This window comes from Mya arenaria, chromosome 11 (genome assembly GCF_026914265.1).
Source record: "Mya arenaria isolate MELC-2E11 chromosome 11, ASM2691426v1".
Classification (NCBI taxonomy): domain Eukaryota; kingdom Metazoa; phylum Mollusca; class Bivalvia; order Myida; family Myidae; genus Mya; species Mya arenaria.
This window is the reverse complement of record NC_069132.1, coordinates 57,676,553-57,696,160: the sequence shown is the minus strand read 5'-3', so window position 1 is coordinate 57,696,160 and position 19,608 is coordinate 57,676,553. Positions and strand designations below refer to the sequence as shown.

General features: G+C 34.3%; 2 protein-coding genes across 3 annotated transcripts; one reads left to right on the top strand and one right to left on the bottom strand.

Moving 5' to 3' along the window:
- Positions 1-482: 482 nt before the first annotated feature.
- Positions 483-9,191, bottom strand: LOC128209822 (uncharacterized). 2 transcript variants are annotated; one of them, XM_052914055.1, is made up of 10 exons: positions 9,086-9,191; positions 8,365-8,577; positions 7,394-7,621; positions 7,019-7,067; positions 6,467-6,666; positions 5,034-5,141; positions 2,353-2,562; positions 1,957-2,061; positions 1,699-1,789; positions 483-1,553 (listed from the first exon to the last, which is right to left on the bottom strand). In XM_052914055.1, the coding sequence occupies exons 1-10, from the start codon at positions 9,125-9,127 to the stop codon at positions 1,195-1,197; spliced, it is 1,605 nt and encodes a 534-aa protein (XP_052770015.1). In that variant the 5' UTR covers positions 9,128-9,191; the 3' UTR covers positions 483-1,194. The 2 variants fall into 2 exon arrangements, with proteins under 2 accessions (XP_052770015.1, XP_052770016.1); XM_052914056.1 differs by lacking the exons at positions 483-1,553; positions 1,699-1,789; positions 1,957-2,061; positions 2,353-2,562 and adding exons at positions 2,652-3,030; positions 3,336-3,423; positions 3,811-3,915; positions 4,031-4,240.
- A 1,595-nt stretch (positions 9,192-10,786) lies between these two features.
- On the top strand, positions 10,787-19,608 carry LOC128209314 (uncharacterized). The gene is made up of 10 exons (XM_052913298.1): positions 10,787-11,119; positions 12,433-12,666; positions 13,275-13,514; positions 13,651-13,720; positions 14,362-14,567; positions 14,742-14,849; positions 14,977-15,186; positions 16,015-16,125; positions 16,443-16,542; positions 17,429-19,608. The coding sequence occupies exons 1-10, from the start codon at positions 10,997-10,999 to the stop codon at positions 17,674-17,676; spliced, it is 1,650 nt and encodes a 549-aa protein (XP_052769258.1). The 5' UTR covers positions 10,787-10,996; the 3' UTR covers positions 17,677-19,608.

Sequence of the window (19,608 nt, the reverse complement as noted above, 5' to 3'; positions counted from 1 at the left end):
GGTCCGTTTCAGTAACCGCTGGTCGACTGCAACATGCTTCAAGCCATAGCTTTTGCTCTTACCACGCGGCCCAACTATTCTCTCTGACTGCAGTCCCTGATCGTTCAATCGATGTCAATTCTCTGAGCGTCTTTGACCCACCTTCAATGTAATGAGTACTGTTTCGTAGCAAAAGTAGCAAAAGCTACTTGTAACACTGCTACATCATTGCTAGGTGTTTGCTCAAGACTGAAGACGATGCGCTTAGTGTTGAAATAGTCCTTAGTACAGACTGTATCATGGTAATAGCTAGCAGATTATCTTTGGTCGAATAACGTGTTTCTACTTAGAATGCTTATATACGGCTCTTAAGGTACACATTATAAGTATTTAATATAACATACAAAACTTATTTACAACAATAATGATTACCCATTCAGTATACACATTGATTGTTGTCGGTATCTTATAGTATTATTAAAGTTCTAATAAACAACTTACAAAACATGTTTTGTGTAGATGAAATACACTTTACAAAAGTGCTAGTCATACTAAGAGTATTCAAGATCGTTCAATATTAGATTCATACATATATGCTTAGAACAAAGGAAAATAACTTCTACCTGACTTGCCTACTCTTATTTACACACAAATAACTTCTATTCGTAATTCCTATGCGTTTCAACGTGTACAGCAATCGGTTAATTTGTAATGGTATTTTCAAACCATTGCAAAACGCTCAATAACAAAGCGTTACATCGTGAGGGATGCCGACATTGTAAGTTCTGCAGTCTTTTAAAAGCACTTATTTACTTGTAATCATTTATCAGAACTCATTTTCAACGTGCTCCATGAGAGGCTACATAGGTTAAAATGGATTTTTCTTCATTCACATGTAATCGTTTATAATCAACAATATAAGTCATGGTTTGTGTATATACAGTAGGGTATATATTTACCAAACCGTGGGATGTTATTAGTTTTACAATTATTAATGATCCGATTGTCCAGAACAATTCCATTTTCGATACAACATTTAGCAATTTGAGGACCCTGTTATGTATCGTTACTTGCTTGATCAAATAGGAAATATTAGTAATATTTGTGCATAATAGGTATTAAACGTCCTGGTTAGTAAGAGACGGGTGCGACCATCTGTGAGTCAGCATTTTCAGACATCGTTTTACCACCAATATCAGGAGGATTTATTTTCGTCTAATCATTGTTATCCGGGTCATTCAACAATGGCTCTTCTCTTTTTGATTCAATAGTAATCGATTCATCATTCCTTGAATCAGTTTGATTTATTTCGGTATTCCTTGACTCAAAATTCCTTGACTCAGAATTTCTAAATTCTGACATCCATGAGTCAGCGTTTCTAGATTCAAGAGCTCTTGAGTCAGTGTTTCTAGATTCAAGTGCCCTTGAATCAGTCATTTTCGTCTCAGCATTTCGTGAAGTCGCTTTTCTTTTTTCAGAGGTTCCTTGTTTTTGCCTTAATCTCTTTAGATCGTAGTGCTTGGTCCACATGAATGTTTGTTTGCAATTTGTGCAGTACACAAAATCGCATCCTCCTGAAAATATAATTATGGTCGAATTTAGTTTCATCAGGATGTTTCCTGAACCAGGAACAATTCGATTTTCATCCTTCCTAAATCGCATGAATACAGTTTCATACAAACAATGGGAATGGAATGAGAAATAACTGTATACATTTACCTTCCTTTTCTATACGAACGAGGCATTTCGGACATTGCTTTGTTGTTTTTTCAATAACGTCCTTCGTTTTTACTTTTTCTTGTTTCAGTCTCTGTAAAAACGTGTGTGTAGTTATATAACGTCATACAGCTTATGTTATGGAAAAGTAATACAATATGTATTCTTCGCTTGTCTTGCATAAAATACATTTTAACATCAGCAATAGGTTTGAATGCTTAAAATCAAAGGTGTCTATTTGTATAATAATTGTACAGTTACCTTCTTTCGTTTAAGGATACGCCTGTGTGTACATTTATCACAGGTAGCATCCTCTTCCCGATCCTCATGTACACATTCTCCGTTTTTAATCCCACCATAAAACGGCTGTAAATGATATGTTATATGTCTAAGAACTGTATTGGAGATATTAATTGGTTTATTTTAAGAAAGCCTCTCCAGTATTATCCAAGTAATGGACCGATACATACAAATCTTTATTGTCAGTATAGGTCAAGATTTGTTATAACTTGCACGCATTTTATTAAATTAAAGAACGTTTAAAATTTTAAACTCACGTGCTGTAAGTCAAACCTGTATATTTTAAGTATGGATATTCTTAAAGCTTGTATAAAGACCACTGAGACTATTGATGAGAATCTCCATCACTTAAATTACCTTCTTACAATCGACGCACATGTAATACTGGTACCGATCCAAGGCGTATCTGTCGCGGTCGTTGAAATACGGACTCTCTCTGTCCGTGATTTCCGCCGCAAAGAGTAGACCGTCTTTCCTCAACATGAGCATAGCTTTGTCTGTGATGTCTTCTTCTAACCCGGTCACAGATTGCAACATTGACCGTATTGCTGGATGTTTCAATTTTGCCTATAAAAAATATCGATGTTAACATATGCACAACGTTATTTTTTAACATAACGGCATTTAAAGGGTCATTATAAAACGAAAACGGTAAGACAATTTTAGTATTTATTTCATCAAGAACACCATCACTAGAACAGCACATCAATACTTAGAAAACATAAAGGGGCGAACAATCTGAACACAGGTACGAACAAACAAGCGATGTAAAATATAAGAAAGCAAAATCAATAAAGGGGACATAGTAACGCATTGGTCGTAGAAAGGACCTTCGTTCAAGTGCATAGCAACAATAAATGTATATAGGTAAATACAGCGAAAGTTCAACCCAATGTGTACAACTATGATGTACAACTCAAATCACAGTAAACTGCCTTCGCATGTGTAGACCACGTGACAATTGCGGATGAGTGATTGCCATGTTCCAGTGGAAACTCCTCTTGCAATGTGGACAGTACATGTACTTGCAAACGCCTGGAATAACAATTTATTGACAGCTCTTTTTTCATATTTCACCTTCACATAAACAATTCATAAATAACTTTTACTGACGACTATTTATTTAATGCCTTTCATATGTAATATAAATTCATTGATTTCATCGAGACAGTTAATTGGATAAGGCCTGCTAAGCTTGTCTTTAAAATGCTAAAACTATGTTTTGTATTGTATTTTTTATGTAAGTTATGCGGTCAATTCAGCTGGTACAACTGTTGAGGTTTCGTCGAAGGATAATCCCTGTAATGAATTATCTTATTCTAATGCAAGCGTTTTCATACCGTTTCTTTCGATGTTCACCAAGCAGTGAGGACATTTCCTTGTTGTCCGTTTGATCATCTCTTCAGAACGTTCACTCTCGACTTCCCTCTAAAAATAAAGTTTGGAAAATAATAATAATAGATAAGAAAATAAACTACTGTTTAACGGCATATGTCCCAATGTTGCTTTTGTAAATATCTGATTCGTCTCATTGTCTGTCCTTTTTATGGTCTTACAGTGAATGTGCAATCACACTGGACAAAAAAAGCATTTCATGGCTTGCTCATTTGCTTAAACCAGTTACACATAAAAATAAATCTGTTTTACATAGTTTAACCGAGTTTCACATAAAGTGCCACTGAAGAAAAGTTTCGACACTGTCTTGATCTTTCCTATTTCAGAATAAGTCTAAACTCGCGACGAATACCACTTTAAATTCGTTATGAGAGGCAGCACTTCTTTTATATTTGTTTGTGTTTGTTAAATCGTCGTTACCTCAATCCTCTGCCTTATACAGTGAGGACAAAGCACTGATTCTGGAACATAGTCTTCATCTTCATCAACAACACATTCTTCGGTCGCAGTTCCAGTAAAATATGGCTGAGGTATGGAAATATAGCAAAACCAATTATTATAGCCACATTTTATGATACCAAACTTAATGTTCAACACATAAAAGTAAAGTAGTTTTAAATCAAAAGTGGAAACTGCGTACCTTTTGGCACTCAAAGCATTCCGAAAACTTGTATCTGTTGGTCGAAAATCCTACTGGATCGTGGTAGAAACGGCTTTCCGAATGAAGGATATGGCGTGAGAACTCCAGTCCATCCCTTCTCATGTGCATAAGAGCAAGTTTTTGTACTTGTTCCTGAAGAGCTTTGAGCGGCTCGATGTACCGCTCCAACGATGAGTGTTCCAGGTCTTTCTTCGATGAAGAAACACAAAAGGTCGTTTCAGCTGCGTTTTCTTTCAGTAAATTACGTATGCTTATAAAGTTTACGTACCATCGTTTTAGTTGGTGAAAGGTCTTTGCAGTTTTAAAACATGTAGACACAAGAACATCGGTAAAATGTGAATGTTGTAAATAATGTTCAGTCGAAACTCGCCATTTCGAATTATGTTATCTCGACGTTCTGGTAATGTCGTACTTTGTTCGCATATGTTGTACTGAAGTGAGACATATTTTTAAGTCGGTTATCGAGTTTTCGTTATCTCTAAATATTTTCCGACGTCTCGACTTCGGCTTAGCGAGTTTCGACTGTATTATTGGCAACTACACAATATATAATAACCGTAAAATGTTGTTGTTTTAAAGAAGCTTTTGTAAACCTCCAGCTGAATGTACTAGAGGCTTTATCAATATTACTATGTATATTAACTTATTATAAAAGAAATACATGTCGTTTCATAACGCGCAGTAAGGTAGTTAATCGAACAACATTGGTCAAGTGGGAATGCTAACCTACAGTACAGAGAAAATCGGTCTTTTACATCTAGTTCGAGCCAACGGACAATTCGAGACAAGCGAGTTCGAGCCAACTGGTTTCGACTGTAGTTAGAAAGATTAAACTCTGGTGTGTCTCTTGTTTAGTATTTATTTGTCCATACTCCTGGGTGTCTTTAAACTGGCTATTGGTTGAGTTTAAGGCTATTTGGTTCGTCGCTGTTGTTGCAATTGTTTTGTATTTTAGATAGGAACACTTTATGAAAATACTTACACTACATATCGGGCAGCGAAGGAAGTTGAAGTTGATTCTTGGACCGACCCAGCGCTTCTTTAGAACTTGTCTGATGCATTTCAGGTGGAAAATGTGACCACATTGAGACTGAAATGTTAGAAAATACCATATATATGACCATGCAATAATAATTGAATTTTTTAGTTGTATTAAAACTAAAAGCATTCCGTACTCTTCACCGAAAAATGTCGATATCATGCTTTACTCTCGTAATATTTATGATTGGCACTGAAATATTTTAACTAAGTCAAAAGTACATCATGTTTCTAGTATGTGCCTAAAACTCAACATATTTTAAAAAATCGTTAAGATCACTATCACACTGACACGATTCCATCCCAACATGTAATAATATGCAACCGGAAAAAAAATGGCTGGAATTCATTGCATAAGGCCACAATTTGGCTGAGCAAAGATTGGTGGGAGTGTTTGTGAGCATATTTTATGACATATCGGCTATAATTGGATACGTTTGTCCTTGTTTATCAGACATTTATATTATAAATTTTTTTCGATAAGACGTAACATTAGATAATGTTGTACTATATGGTTCTAGTAACTACGATGTTGTTTTTATTTGTTTGGACGATTTTTATTCGAAGTTATACTGTATTATGCGAAGTAGGGTAAAAAAGTAAAGAGCAATATACGATTATTATCAAACACTTGTTAGAATAATAAAACTGGTGTGTTGTTTAACAACTATTTATAATTTCCACAACGACAATAACAATAAGGCTTCGCCTTCGTTGTCACTTGTCCCCTTAATAAAGGGTATCCGAAAAGTACGCAGAACCAAACGTTAATTATACAGAAGTTAAACTCAACAATCAGATAAAAAGGCATGGAACGTGTTAAACATAGCAATAAAGGCAAGTATAACAATTATGATTTAGTTCATTAATATAGATGGAATGCAAGGTAAAATTCTGGTCTTGACTTTGAAAGAATTTATTTCTAAATAACATCGAAATTTTGTTACATTAGATAGGTAGTCTTTACTTAAAACTCAAATTTAGGGAAACAAAACGTGTATTAACTTCCTTTACGAAAGACAACAAAAACGACTTTTCCTTTGATCGAATATCAATACTCAATGAATTTCGCTGCTTTTCTTCCTTTCCCTATTACGAATATCCTGTTTTATACAAGTTTAATGAACTATTATTATTTCTATAACTACCTTAATGTTTCTCTAACTGCATTGATATCTATCGAATAATTATCCTGATAAAATAAAAAAACAAACGAAGACACCAGTTCGATTTCATTATGAGAGTTATGAACACGCCCCATTTCGTAGCAAACGTCACAAGTACACATACATTTGACAGAGGTATACAGTACGAGCACAAGAATATGAATATAATCACTAGAATATGCAAAAACGGTCTTAATAGAAAATGTCTGACCTGAATGATCGGCAAAGCACCCAACATATCCATGCAGATGACACAGATATCCTCCTTGTTCTGTTCCCCATTCCCGCGGCAGTCGGGGTCCAGGCAGGGCGGACACTCGGCCTCATATCTGTACCCACAACACATATGGCCACAGTCAAGCTCCTTCGTGCAAACCTTTGACGATGCCAGCTTAGGGTGCTTCTTATAATCTGTGTGAAGCAAGACAATGTTTACAACATTTGGCGATTCGGTAACATTCTGTAAATAATGATTAATTATACCTTACTAGTAAACTAGTGAAATTATTTGAGTATTATATTGCAGACTAATAACTTAGTATACATATTTACCTGAATTATTATGAAGTGAGAATGTTTTAACGATTACCAATTCAATTTTAATCCAGGCTATATAACCATACAATACAAATTGTGGATTTGTATTTACGTTAAATGTTGTGTAACTGCAAGAATTCCAATTGGATATGAGACAAACAAAAACATCTCTCGCGTGCTAAACGCGTAACATGTCAGGAATGTAGATATAGCGACTACAACTTACAGTAAAATGTCGGAGGAGGTATAACAGTCCCCGTTTGCGTCAGGAATTTCTGTAAAAAAGTAGTTTCAGCATACGGAATATATCTCTCAATTGCATTATCCCCACTAAGCATTTTTATATTTCTAAACGATCAGATTTAGCAAGACATTTCTAGTATGCAACCATTTTGGTCAAAGAACATACAAAGCAGAACAAAGGCAGCCATTTTTGTATTATTATTTTAATATGGATTCAATAAAAAATACCAGTATTTAATGCCAATACTGTTTTACTAAACCATGTTCGCAACAATTCAAGCAGGCTCAAAGTCCATTTCATTAAACAAGGTAAGTTACTATTATATTTTAATGATGCATACTTTCACTGAAGTTGTACCTGAACTCCTTGTTCCGGATTACCTCCTCCTGCGACTAGGTAGACATCTTTTATACTGGTCTTGTGTTTTCTCTGAGCTTCAAAATAGGCTACACATTGTGTGTAGGTGTCAGAGATAACGTCCGGTGGGTACATACTGAACCCCCTCCCCTGCGTCGGAAATGCAATGGATACCGCCTTCCTTTTGTGTGCTTCGTGTAGGCATTTCATAAGTGTCCGGAATGTTACCTGTATATATAATTGATTCAAATTTTATATTATATGCATTGACTCGAACGACAACCTATTCTTCAAAACTGATACTTGTATAGAACAGAAAAAAAATATTTATAACGATTAGTAGAGAGCGTTCCTCATCTATAAATAATTTACAAATAACTATTTTTGTATTATTTTACAAATGCTCACCTTTAACGATTGCAATAAGTAGAGCTCTTATCCAATGTTTGGTGATGTTATAACAGAAACTTCGAAAACGTATTATTTTGTTTCTCTACATATATATTCAAATAATATCTCAAATATTGCACCTTGCCTTTTGTGGCCACGTAGCTATCATTTGAAAAAAATATAACATTTATAAGGCTTTAATAATGCATTGAAATAAAAAATAAAATTAGTCAAAGCGTCCTCAGCCAATAACGGGTTTCATTTAATTACATTTTACACTAGCAATGAACTTGCGAGATAAAAGCCATGTTCATATATTCTAGTTTATGGAGGTACCGTTATAAAATTAGCGTATTATATTAAAAATCATCAATTTACATAGTCTATTCTTAGGTAATGACAGGCACTTATCCGTTACAGTTTGGGGCCACTCAAATATATTTTTCGATTCGATTGTTATTGCTTGTGAACAGAACTGTAAACAATGTAAACTGACATGTGTCGCACATATAGTCTTTAAACGCTTCCAAAGCTATCATTTTTCTTGGAAAAACGAGCTAAAAAAGAAATATTAAATCTACCTGTCGAGCATCAACCAACAAATATGGCGGCAGTGAAATGTGGAACACGTATTTGCATGCCAGTCCGTAACCTCCCGTTACCGCGAGACCACCGTACGTTATACCGTTGGGATAACGTCGGACGCACTCCGTTCTCAGACCTATACCGGCAGCCTCTTGCAATGATGGGCTGATATCTAAGCCTTGATTGGTACTGTTGACAAGAACATCAGCCTGGTAAATATAAAGACTGTAAATTAAGCAGGATGGGTCCAATATTCCTCGTACAATCTGAAATCCCTTATATCAGGATCCAGCTTAGCTCATTAACTATGTTTAGTATAAATGTCTTATTTTGGAATTCTGAGTTTTTTAAAGAAAATCGAGCTGAATATCACTATAAACCATTATTCATTTTGTGAAATTTTGTTTTAGTAATATGATTAATTAACATGGGCTAATTAAAATAGAAAACCTAAGCTTTTTAGGCTCTAGGATTTGATGTAGTTTAAAATAGTACAAAATGAAATCCATTATGATGCATAATTATACATAATAAATTATCTATAAGTTGAAGCAATATAAGGTCGTTAATGTTTTTGTTTTCTTTTTTCGTGCATATACATCCGCAAATAACATAATTATCATAAATATAAGCATAGTTATCAGTCTAAAAAACAATTTTACACAACGACAACAGATTACACTCCCTGTTATTATATATCAACCATGTATTACTTACCCTCACTGTCGAAAATCTCTTTTCAATCAAGTGCACCTTCATTTTAAACCATTATATCACAAACACCCTTATTCCGATTATTTTGATCATCTATAACGCCTTGTAGTATTTTGTGCCATAAATATTCATTATGATGAACAAAGCAAGTGTCAATTTGTGAATACAATTTGGCCAGCAGCCGATTGTAAAGAATGAAGTATTGTAAGATCGGCCATGTCAATAACGATTAAGTTATATCACTAGTTTAAGTTGTTTAGTTTAACCTTTTCAGCATGTTCAATATATTATTATGAGACGACTAGACAATAAATTTATATTATTATGAAAACAAGATTAGGTTTAAGATGTCGAAAAGTTGATGATGTGTTTTCGAAAAGAAAAAAAAACATAGTTCTCCAAACTTGGTTTCACCACGTAACTGATTTCCGAACCGGTTTAACATACAAGGCAAATGTCAACAATTCAGAAAAAGTTACTTAGATTTAAATGTTCTCTTTACTTTTTATTAACACATGCCAGAGAATCAAGACATGATTATACAAATGTGGTTTCAAAAACTGGCTGAACATGCTGGGTCTACTTGATCTACTTTTTGTTTGTTTACTCGCATCATTGTTTGTACTCGTACACCGGATATAGTAACTTTATCTAAAACACAGTAGTTACGTTTCGACTATTCCTTTCTTATTACAAGCACAACTTGTTCCTGACGTTTTCAGCTGTTAAGCACACAAGTGGAACTTGTTATCCATTCATGGTGTTGGGAGTCGTGAAGCACCAGAAAACAGTCGTATCTTAAGTTCAAGACTATGAAATATATCGGAATATATTTAGTGGTGTCCGCCCTGTAAAACCTCAACATTTAAAATAATGAATCATTACGTTGGTGTTTTAAAGTTTTGCCGTTTTTATAAATAACTAATGTTAGTTAAAAGAATCGGCGAGGTTACAGTCTTTGACGTTAGAGTGGGTTTAGGGCCGTACCTTGATCCGTGCGCCCCATTTCACAGGAATCACCAAAATAGGCTCTAAACCTGGAGAAGGTGTTTGGGATCCCCCCCCCCCCAGTATTTGCGTAGTCTTAGATGATGTAGTGTTATAATAATTTCTATACCTCATTAACATGTTGTTTTTTTTACTATTGGTATTAAAAAAGAAAAGTTCTTAAGCTGGGAAATTTATTTATTAAGGATATCATTACTAAATAGGCTACATTTAGTACTTGTTTATATTTATTATGTTCCGTTATGTTAAAGATACACACTTACTCCCAAATAAGATGTACCACAATTAATACAATTGTTTTAATTTACTGAAACGGATTAATAGATATCGAGAACAATGGTCAATGATACCGTGTTTAATTTGATGGAGAGATGCAGAAAACATCCAGTATGTTTAGGACACACCAGTCATTTAATACACGTGCGTTTTAAATTCACGGTTACAGTCGTATTATCAGTAATTACTAGTTTTAAAAAATGTATTATTAAGTAAGTAATTATCAAATTTAATGTTTGTTATACATGTGTATGTACTAATATTAAATACGAGCGTCACTCTAACATTTTTCCTATATAAACACTTTATACACACGTATGACAGATTACAACGGAGCTGATACACTTGTTAATGTGTAAGCTTAAGATAAAATGTTATCTGTTTACCTACTCAACTTGTTATGCGTTTCATTTGCCATTGTGAGATCAAGTGTAAAGTTTAGTACTCAGGGGAACTAAGAACGACAAAGTCTTCAAAGGCGGAAGTAAATTACTACATTTTAAAGACAGGCGTTTAATTTGTTATTTAGGGATATAGCTTACGAGTTGTAAACAGTTTATTCATCAAGGAAACTAACAAACGACGGAGTGCTCGATTACGGAAGTAAATTACTGCATTCAGGTTTTAGAAATGTGGAAATTTTTAGAAACAATTTCACCTAATGCTAGAAAGGAGAATTCTTCAAGTAAGATTAACGTGGCTTCATGTAAGATGAATGTGAAGATTAAAATTGGAAATCTGTCTGCTGAGGAGGTATGATTTGTCGTTTTATTTTGTGTGACTTTTTTAAACATAATGATTCACCATTAATTTTTATCTAACATTTAGTTTTGTGTGGCGGCGAAAAAAGGTCGTCCCTTCCACAGTGTATAGATTTATTATGAGATATTGTGTTTAATAGACTTTTAAAGAATCAGTAAGCCATTCAAAACACTGTATTGTCACTTAACGTAACGCCCAAGCGACATTGAAATTACTGATTTAAGTCCGCTACTTTTGGGTTTCATCGTACACAAATACACAAAATGGTTGTATGGTTTTATTGGCATGTAACATAATAGCAACTTGACCTTTTTGTTGTGTGAATAGACAAGTGTTTCGGATTCTTATTGCGCAGTGTACATCATATAATACATTTCTTGCCAAAAGATAGTTCAGCCAGTATATATAAAGTATTTATAGTTGTTGAAATCTGCAATATATTTTTGCATTAGATTATAGCACACTTGTTAACACTCATATAGTAATAAGCTTAAATATTAAGAAACCAAACTTTAAAAAAAAAATATTTATATTTAAGAACAAATCTCTACTTTCACTTTCAACACAGGAATTGAAATCTCCGGTTGGTGATGAAGAAGCTCGATTTGACTAAGACTGGTGCTATCTTTCTCTGGGAAAAGTTTTGATTCTCTCCGATTGTAGACATTTCTTGGTGGTAACTCCTGAAGCATAAGCCGGATGATTCATCAGACACATTTCATAGACATTTCAAAGCACACTTGCGTGTTGCGGGTTTTGCAAATAAATTAATATTTTGGCGTTCATTGAAAACTGTACGTACATAAATATAATATATCCTTCATCTTCCCAAAGGCGATATTGCACTTCCCTTGTTCAGATGCCGAGTCCTCATAGTAAAACATAAGCTATACACCATATCCAGTTAATAGAATAAAAACCAAGTCATATGAAGATACGGGACAGACGTCTTACTGAGATCCCTGAATCAACATTTTCGAATCAATCTTATAACAAAAGACATCATTTTAAGCGGAAGGACTGGACGAAATAAGGGACAGCCTTCGTATTGAGCGCTCTGTACCAATGTTTTCAAATCAACCTATCTACCAATGACAAATTTTCAGATATAGAAACTAGACGAAATATAAGACAGGCTTGTGTATTGAGGCCTCTCAATTAAAATTTTCAAATCAATTCTACTACCAATGGCATCTTTTCGGGCAGATGTTTAGGTTAGACCCTACGAGACGAAACGGAATTCGTCCTAAGACTTCCGAATCAATACTGTCAAATCAATTTAACTACCAATTGCATATTTTCAGGCAGATGTTTTGGTGAACAGTGCCAATCAAACTCTGCAATTAAAGACTGGGCGGATATCGAACTCCATGCTGACAGTCGCAGGGCAAAAACTGCAACAGGAATGTACCAGACGATATCCAAATGGAATTGCTTTCGGAGAAGTTGCAGTGACCAAAGGATATGGTTTAAAATGCAAGAATGTATACCACGTGGCTGTACCTGTTTGGGATGCGTTTTATGTCGAGTCTTTACAGGTTGTTTCAGATATACAGTAACAGGCCCCAATGTGTAACAAAAAACACATAATGTTATATTATTTTACACTTTTTGAAAGCGAACTTTCTCAGAATCTTAGTCGAAAACTTTGGTAAAACTTCCAAACAAAAGTCATTCTTCAGCAAAAAATGAAATTGAGTAAAATATAAAAACTTAAGTCAAATGTTTATCTCAATCACAACTAATTTTACCACAACATAATATCAAAAGTTAAAAAATGAATGATATGTTTCATATTTTTAACGCGCATTCTATTATAGAATATGTGTATTGAAAAGTGCGGTTGGGATTCACTCTTTTTCGAAATATGAACAAAATGTTTTCTAACATTTCCGTGTGCATTACTCTTGATGTTATATGTAACACGAGTAAAACACGAGTCATGTTATATTTTATAATGCGGTTTGACCTTTGACATTTCGAAAATACTCTATTATTATTCTATCTCGTTTAATTTTCATATTTCCTGATTGTTTTGTTTAAATATGCTGATGATTGTAATAATTATGACAGACCACCTTTAAGTAAAGGTTCAGGTTTTGTTATCTTTATTTTTTGCTCTATAACTCGCACTTTTTACTCCTAGATTTTGACGCAAATCTTTCACTCGTGCCTGCAGCACGCTAACATGGACAAGATGACTTCAATTGCATTTCCAACTTTGGGATGTGGATATCTGAACTATCCACCCGAGGCAGTGGCTGAAACTTTGTTCCAGTGTATTTCAGTGTTTGAATCGGACGAAAAGCTTAAACTAACGCTGCAAGAAGTGATCATTGTCGTTATCCCCGGTCGTTCTGTCGACGACACTAAGCATTTGAAACAGGTATTTTTCTACTGATTTTTATTGTGGAGATACAGTGGAAACTTCTGGCCGAGATGTAACAATAATCTTTTTAAAGGCACAAGTTCAAGGCTTAAGAAATTCAACCACAAAATATGAATGACATATCTATTTCCAGGTGTTCGAGGCTGCACGGTCAAATATACTGGAATTATCATCGGGAACATGCCATGGAAAATTGGCTAAAGGTAATGCATTGTTTTAATGGTTGTTTTGAAATTACACAATATTATAATTTACGGGGTTAGTAGGTGACCCAATATGGGATAAACTGGGCAAAGGAAACCATATCGGGTGAGAGCGAACGTTTAACGTATAAAACACGTCGACAACCTGTTTACATGTTTAAATGTTTCAATTATTTATCGGAATAGGCAATTAAACGCCATTTCGGTACGATATAAATTTGTGACCCAAAATGGAAAAATATTGGGTCACCGCGTGACCAGTCCTGGACCAATGGCGTTGCTTCATTCATGTTTGAGGAGTGATATAGCTTTATATTATCAACGAAAAACTTCCAAGAAATTCATTTCACTAAACAATGCGAGCATTTGACATGCCGTGTTTGAAATGGTCTTGATTCAATAATTTCCAATTTCTAGAAGCGATATATTAGTTTAGTTTATATAAGGGTATTAAGCTTGATCAAAAAGACATTGTATCGATTTCTTTCCGTTTTCTGTGTTAAACCAATTACTGGTGTCCAATTAAAGAAGCCAGGAGGCTATCTTTAGATTCGTACATTGCTCCATCGCTATACTAGTATCGCCCTCATATTAGTTCACTTATGTAATTTACATTCTGAAAATCGTCTTCTTTCTAAAAGATTTTACGTCAACTTGCGTGAGGCAACTTGCGCTAAATTCATGTGACAAAACTCTCCACTGCGGTCACAAATGCGGTGGATATCGATATGAAAAGGATTGCCCACCATGCTTGAAGGTGGGATGTAAGGCCACCGGCAAGCAAAACGAAAATGATACTTGTGTGATTTGCTACACCGATGAACTGTCTCGCGCTCCAGTTATTATGGTAAGGAACACTTACAAGCAAGAAGATTTTATAATTAAGGAAATCATTGAAACGCATTATTTCCTATTGTCTATGATTTATTTTAACCATTTTGTGAATAATATGTACAATCATGAATCATGTTGATTTATGAAGGAAATCTAATGCAAAACCCGCCCCCTCCCACCATTTCAGATCAAATGTGGACACATTTTCCATTTGCATTGTGTTGAAAGAGTTCTTCAAAACAGATGGGTCGGAGCGAGAATCAACTTCAAATTCATGAACTGTCCATTGTGCAATGTACGTGATTTTTCACTAATTTCAGGTATCAGTAGCAAAATCAGTTTAATGTCAGACGTACACTAAAAAATATGCAAATATTGCATGTTATTTGTTTTTGTCAGTTATGCTTACCATCGTTCCTTAGGTTAAGATTGACCACCCAAAGCTGAAGGTTTTACTGGAGACGCTCTGTTCTTTAGAAGACAAGGTTAACAAAGCAGCAATGGCAAGGCTTGAAAAGGATGGCCTTACCAAATCCAAAGAAATTACCAGCCCTGGAGGACAGTATTTCAACAACCCAGCCGGATTTGCTACAGACAAATTTATTTTCTATTCATGTTATGCCTGCAAAAAGGTAACCAACCGTCTCTTAGCACTTGCCTTGTATTGGAATAAAGGGCACTATTTGCGTTTATTTCTTTCAAGAATCGTAACTTATATCAATAATACATTGGAAATTACGGGGACAAGCTCACTACTCAAATATTTATCGAAGTCACAAACACAAGATTATTTTTCACCAATTGGAAGATTTGAGGAACAAAACGTCATAAAATAGCACTGATAGGCCTTACATGAATCAAAATATAACACAAATGTTCGGGAGTGCCTTGGTGAGTAATAAGTCTACATTTGAAACATCGATTATTCAACTTAATATTATAAACAAAGTAATGTTTAAATCGCCTCTCTTTCTTTAGGCCAGTGTATTTATTAGTATTTATCAATAACAGCATTAATTGCTGGTTATATTTGGTTCCTTGGACGCGTCCGAAGTGTAATGCATCTAACCTAAAATACATTCTAAATGGGCTTGTGATATGTTACAAGATGACAACCTTTACCATAATGCAGAGAACGCCAAAACGTTAACTCATGTTCTGTTCATTTATAATCTCATTATACAATATTATATGGCAGTCAAACGAAGAATGGTCAAATAATTAACATGTAAGAAATTGCAAATGATCATACCCAATATCTGTGCTCTGATTTGTCTATCGATTTGGAGCGGTTGGGTGGGGTCAAAATGTATATGCCACATGTAAGAAAGTACAAATTATCTAACCGAAGTGTTTCAATACTAGAGCGGACAATTATACACTTGTAAAGAGACGATGGTGGTGGAGGTCAAGGTATTTAACCTCATAATTTCATGACTGTCTCCTTTTGCTTATTTCAGCCTTACTATGCCGGTGAGGATTCGAACGGCTGTGCATCAGCGATGGAGGACACTTTGGAAGAGGCCAATCTTATTTGTTCTACTTGTCTTGCAAGGAAAGCACCCAAAATAGTAAGACTATATATTCATCCCGAACAACACCTTTGTTTCTGCAGCAAATGCTGACTCAGTACAGTTCTTGTGAGGATATAATTGTGTTTTATTATTTGCCCGAAAGTACGATAGTACAAAAAAGTACATTTTATGTCAAAAACAAAATGCATTGTTGTTGTCTTTTAAAACAAAATTTCAACACAATGTTAAATATGCCTTTTGGTATAAACAAAACATCATACTTTGATGTTGCTCAATGACTTATTTTATATTTGAAATATTCTGCCGTACATTAAATGCATGGTTTGCAAAACAAGATTTATTATCTACTGAAGGGAAAGGACATACAGAAAGAAGAAAATGTGGAATCACAGAAGAAAATCAAATCAACAACGAAGAAGTGTCCACATTGTAAAGTCAACATAGAGAAAAATGGTATGTGTTTGTACATTATTGGCAATAAAGCAACAAAAACAAGAACAAAACCTTAATGTTGCAAAACGTAATACCTTACTTAATTAATACTGAAAAACAAAATCAATTATATGTACACCTCGCTAAGTATTCCTTTAATGAACTGCCTTGCGGCAACTGCGGTAATGAACGGGTGAACACAACATCTTGTCGGATATGTTCGGATCGCAAAACATCGCATAACAATAAACATGCACATCGTTTATCTTGTTATATTGTCTGTATTGTGTCAGCATGTCCCGTAAATAATTAATCAACATTGTAGAATGTGTTAATTAATGACATGTTTAAAGTATTGTTGCCATTAGTGTTTTAATTTACGTTTAAAAGTGTATTGTAACGTCATTTGATAAACTGTTTCTGGTTACGATCGGGTCGTTCTATTTCCTTAATTGGTAAGAAAGGATTACTGTAAGGTTTTCGTAAATGAAAACAATTTTTTTTAACAATTATTGAATAAAACAATGAAGTATTGGTGTAAATTTAAGAAATGTACTGCGGGATTGATAGCGTTATCGGGGATATGAATGCTATTATGCTGGTTTTAAAGTACGCATAGAGTCCGGACACTTGAACCACTCCACTCATACCCGGATAATGACATAAATTTCGCAATTCATGCATTAAATAAAAGCAGTCTATTAACTCTCGTGTTGGCATTTCATCTTCTGGTACTAGTTCATGTTTCATTTACATTGTTTATTTCAGAACAAAGTAAAACAATTATACATAATGGTCTACATGGATGAAAATTGCTTCAATGAAAGACTTTTTTTTCATTCTTTATGTGCAGTGTGCGCTTTCGAAACATGTGTTCAAAAATATATGTGTTAATTGTATATTTTAGCTGGGTGTAACCAGATGACGTGCTTTGTGTGTGGAACCAACTTTTGCTGGTTGTGTGAAAAGAAATGGAAAGCCAGTTGTGGGTCGCATCAGTTTGATGGGACTGAATATGCTCAAGATCGTTACTTATATTTACTTGATGAAGAGAGTTCCGACGACGATTTTCCGCTTGTTGTTGACGAAATAGATATGAGGGAGCGAGCTCAACGTCAACGTAGGCGTATTGAACGACGTCTTTACCGTATTTAACACAAATACGTTGCTCGGATTTAACTAGGTGATATACAATGGAAAAGAAGTCATTGCACATTTTTAAAACAAACGCAATGTACGCACTATATATTATGGACGTTTTGTTTTTACTTTCTAGAGATATATGGGTATTCCTTGTATTTCATTCTTGTCGAGTTATTTTTGTAACTGAATGATTTGTTTCAAACAAATTATGTACGTTACATGGTTTTACAAAAATACGGTATATGTTAACTTACGAAAAAAGTACAATGTGATAGAAATCATTCAATATTATAAATTTTCAAAGCTTCAAAGTTTTATTTGCATAACCTTCAGAAGGTCATGACCCATGTGGACAAATATCATATTCAGTATTTTCAGGTGAACGCAAATACAACAAAGTAATACCATTCTAATAACCAATATTATACCTCACATAAATTTGTCCTTTCTTATATTTATAATCTCGATCGGTCCGTATATCACTGTATTTTGATGAAAATCCAGTTTTATGACGTCAGCGGTCCATATTATATTTTGGCCGGTCCGGACCTAGCCAAAAATGTAATATGAACCGCTGACGTTATACGATTGGTAAGTGCGGCTTGCTATTTTCACAACAGCGGAAACTTGTCGCAAGTAAACATAATCAGGTTTGTTAAATAAAACACATTTAAATCGCTTTAAAAATATTGTCTTGTATAAAAAGTGTTCGGTATAATATAAGAAATATAACACACCACTTCGGGCCATATGGCATTAAAAGGACCGGTCAGTCAGCCCCCGAAGGTGAATGGACCTCGGCTAACGCCTCGGTCCATATACACCTTTGGTGGCTGACTGGCCGTTCCTTATAATGTCATATGACCCTCAGTGGTGTGTAATATTTCTTAAAAATTAACTGAATATACATCAATCGGAAAACATCAAGCAATAAAGCATTCTATACACACTAATACTTTCATAGTATTCATATAGTTATGTTTGATTAACTCAAATCATTAACAGAAGCGAGACGCAATTCAAGCCTCAAAGCTTCCTCCTCCATTCTGTCGTGATTATTCTGATTTATGCATATTTATCACATGTCTATTTTCCACGTATTTTTGCTGTACTTAACAAACGTAATTTTCTTCCGTATCGTATTTGTGAATATATTTCACATGTCTATTTTCCACGTAGTATTGCCATAGAGAATCTTTTATTTGTGATTTGTATAGTTTGATTTTTTATTTAAATCAATCTTGTTTAAGCCACCTTCTTTTACAAAAATATACTATTAATCAGAATAAAGAAACTGTTTCGTGATTGGTTGAGACAGTTCCTGATACTGACTGAAAGGCAGTAATAAACGTCCTTTTCTTCCTTCTCGATGTTTGTTTCATAGTGTCTTATTGCACTCAGCAATAAGCTCCTTTCATCATATTAGCAAACATGATAAAAAATCAGACATTACATATCATTATGTGCCAAATTTCAAATTATTTAAACCACATATAATTTTAGATGTGAATATTTGGGGAGGCACTTACAACATCACTTAAGTGACAAAAAATATTCAAAATGAAAACTAAAATCTAGTATATGTACAAAGTGTTTCAATCTAATACATATCATGAACCAGGAAAACGACGAGCAACGGTCATATGATACTGTTATTAACATTATAATTTTAGTATGCCTGGGTATATGCACGCTTAACTACTTTACCATCCCAAATAATATTCATTTTGTGTAGGAAGTAAATATTCTTATCGTTTGTTCATAGAATATTGTTATACGCAAATATTTATACGATATATTGTTTGTTCCTTTATAAGTAACCTTTGCAATAACATTTAAGTAATTTTGTACCTCTAATCAATTGTAGAATAACTTCACACAAAGCAATACACCTGTGATATCATTGTTGATCAAAATGATTTAATAAACATGTTATTTGATTAA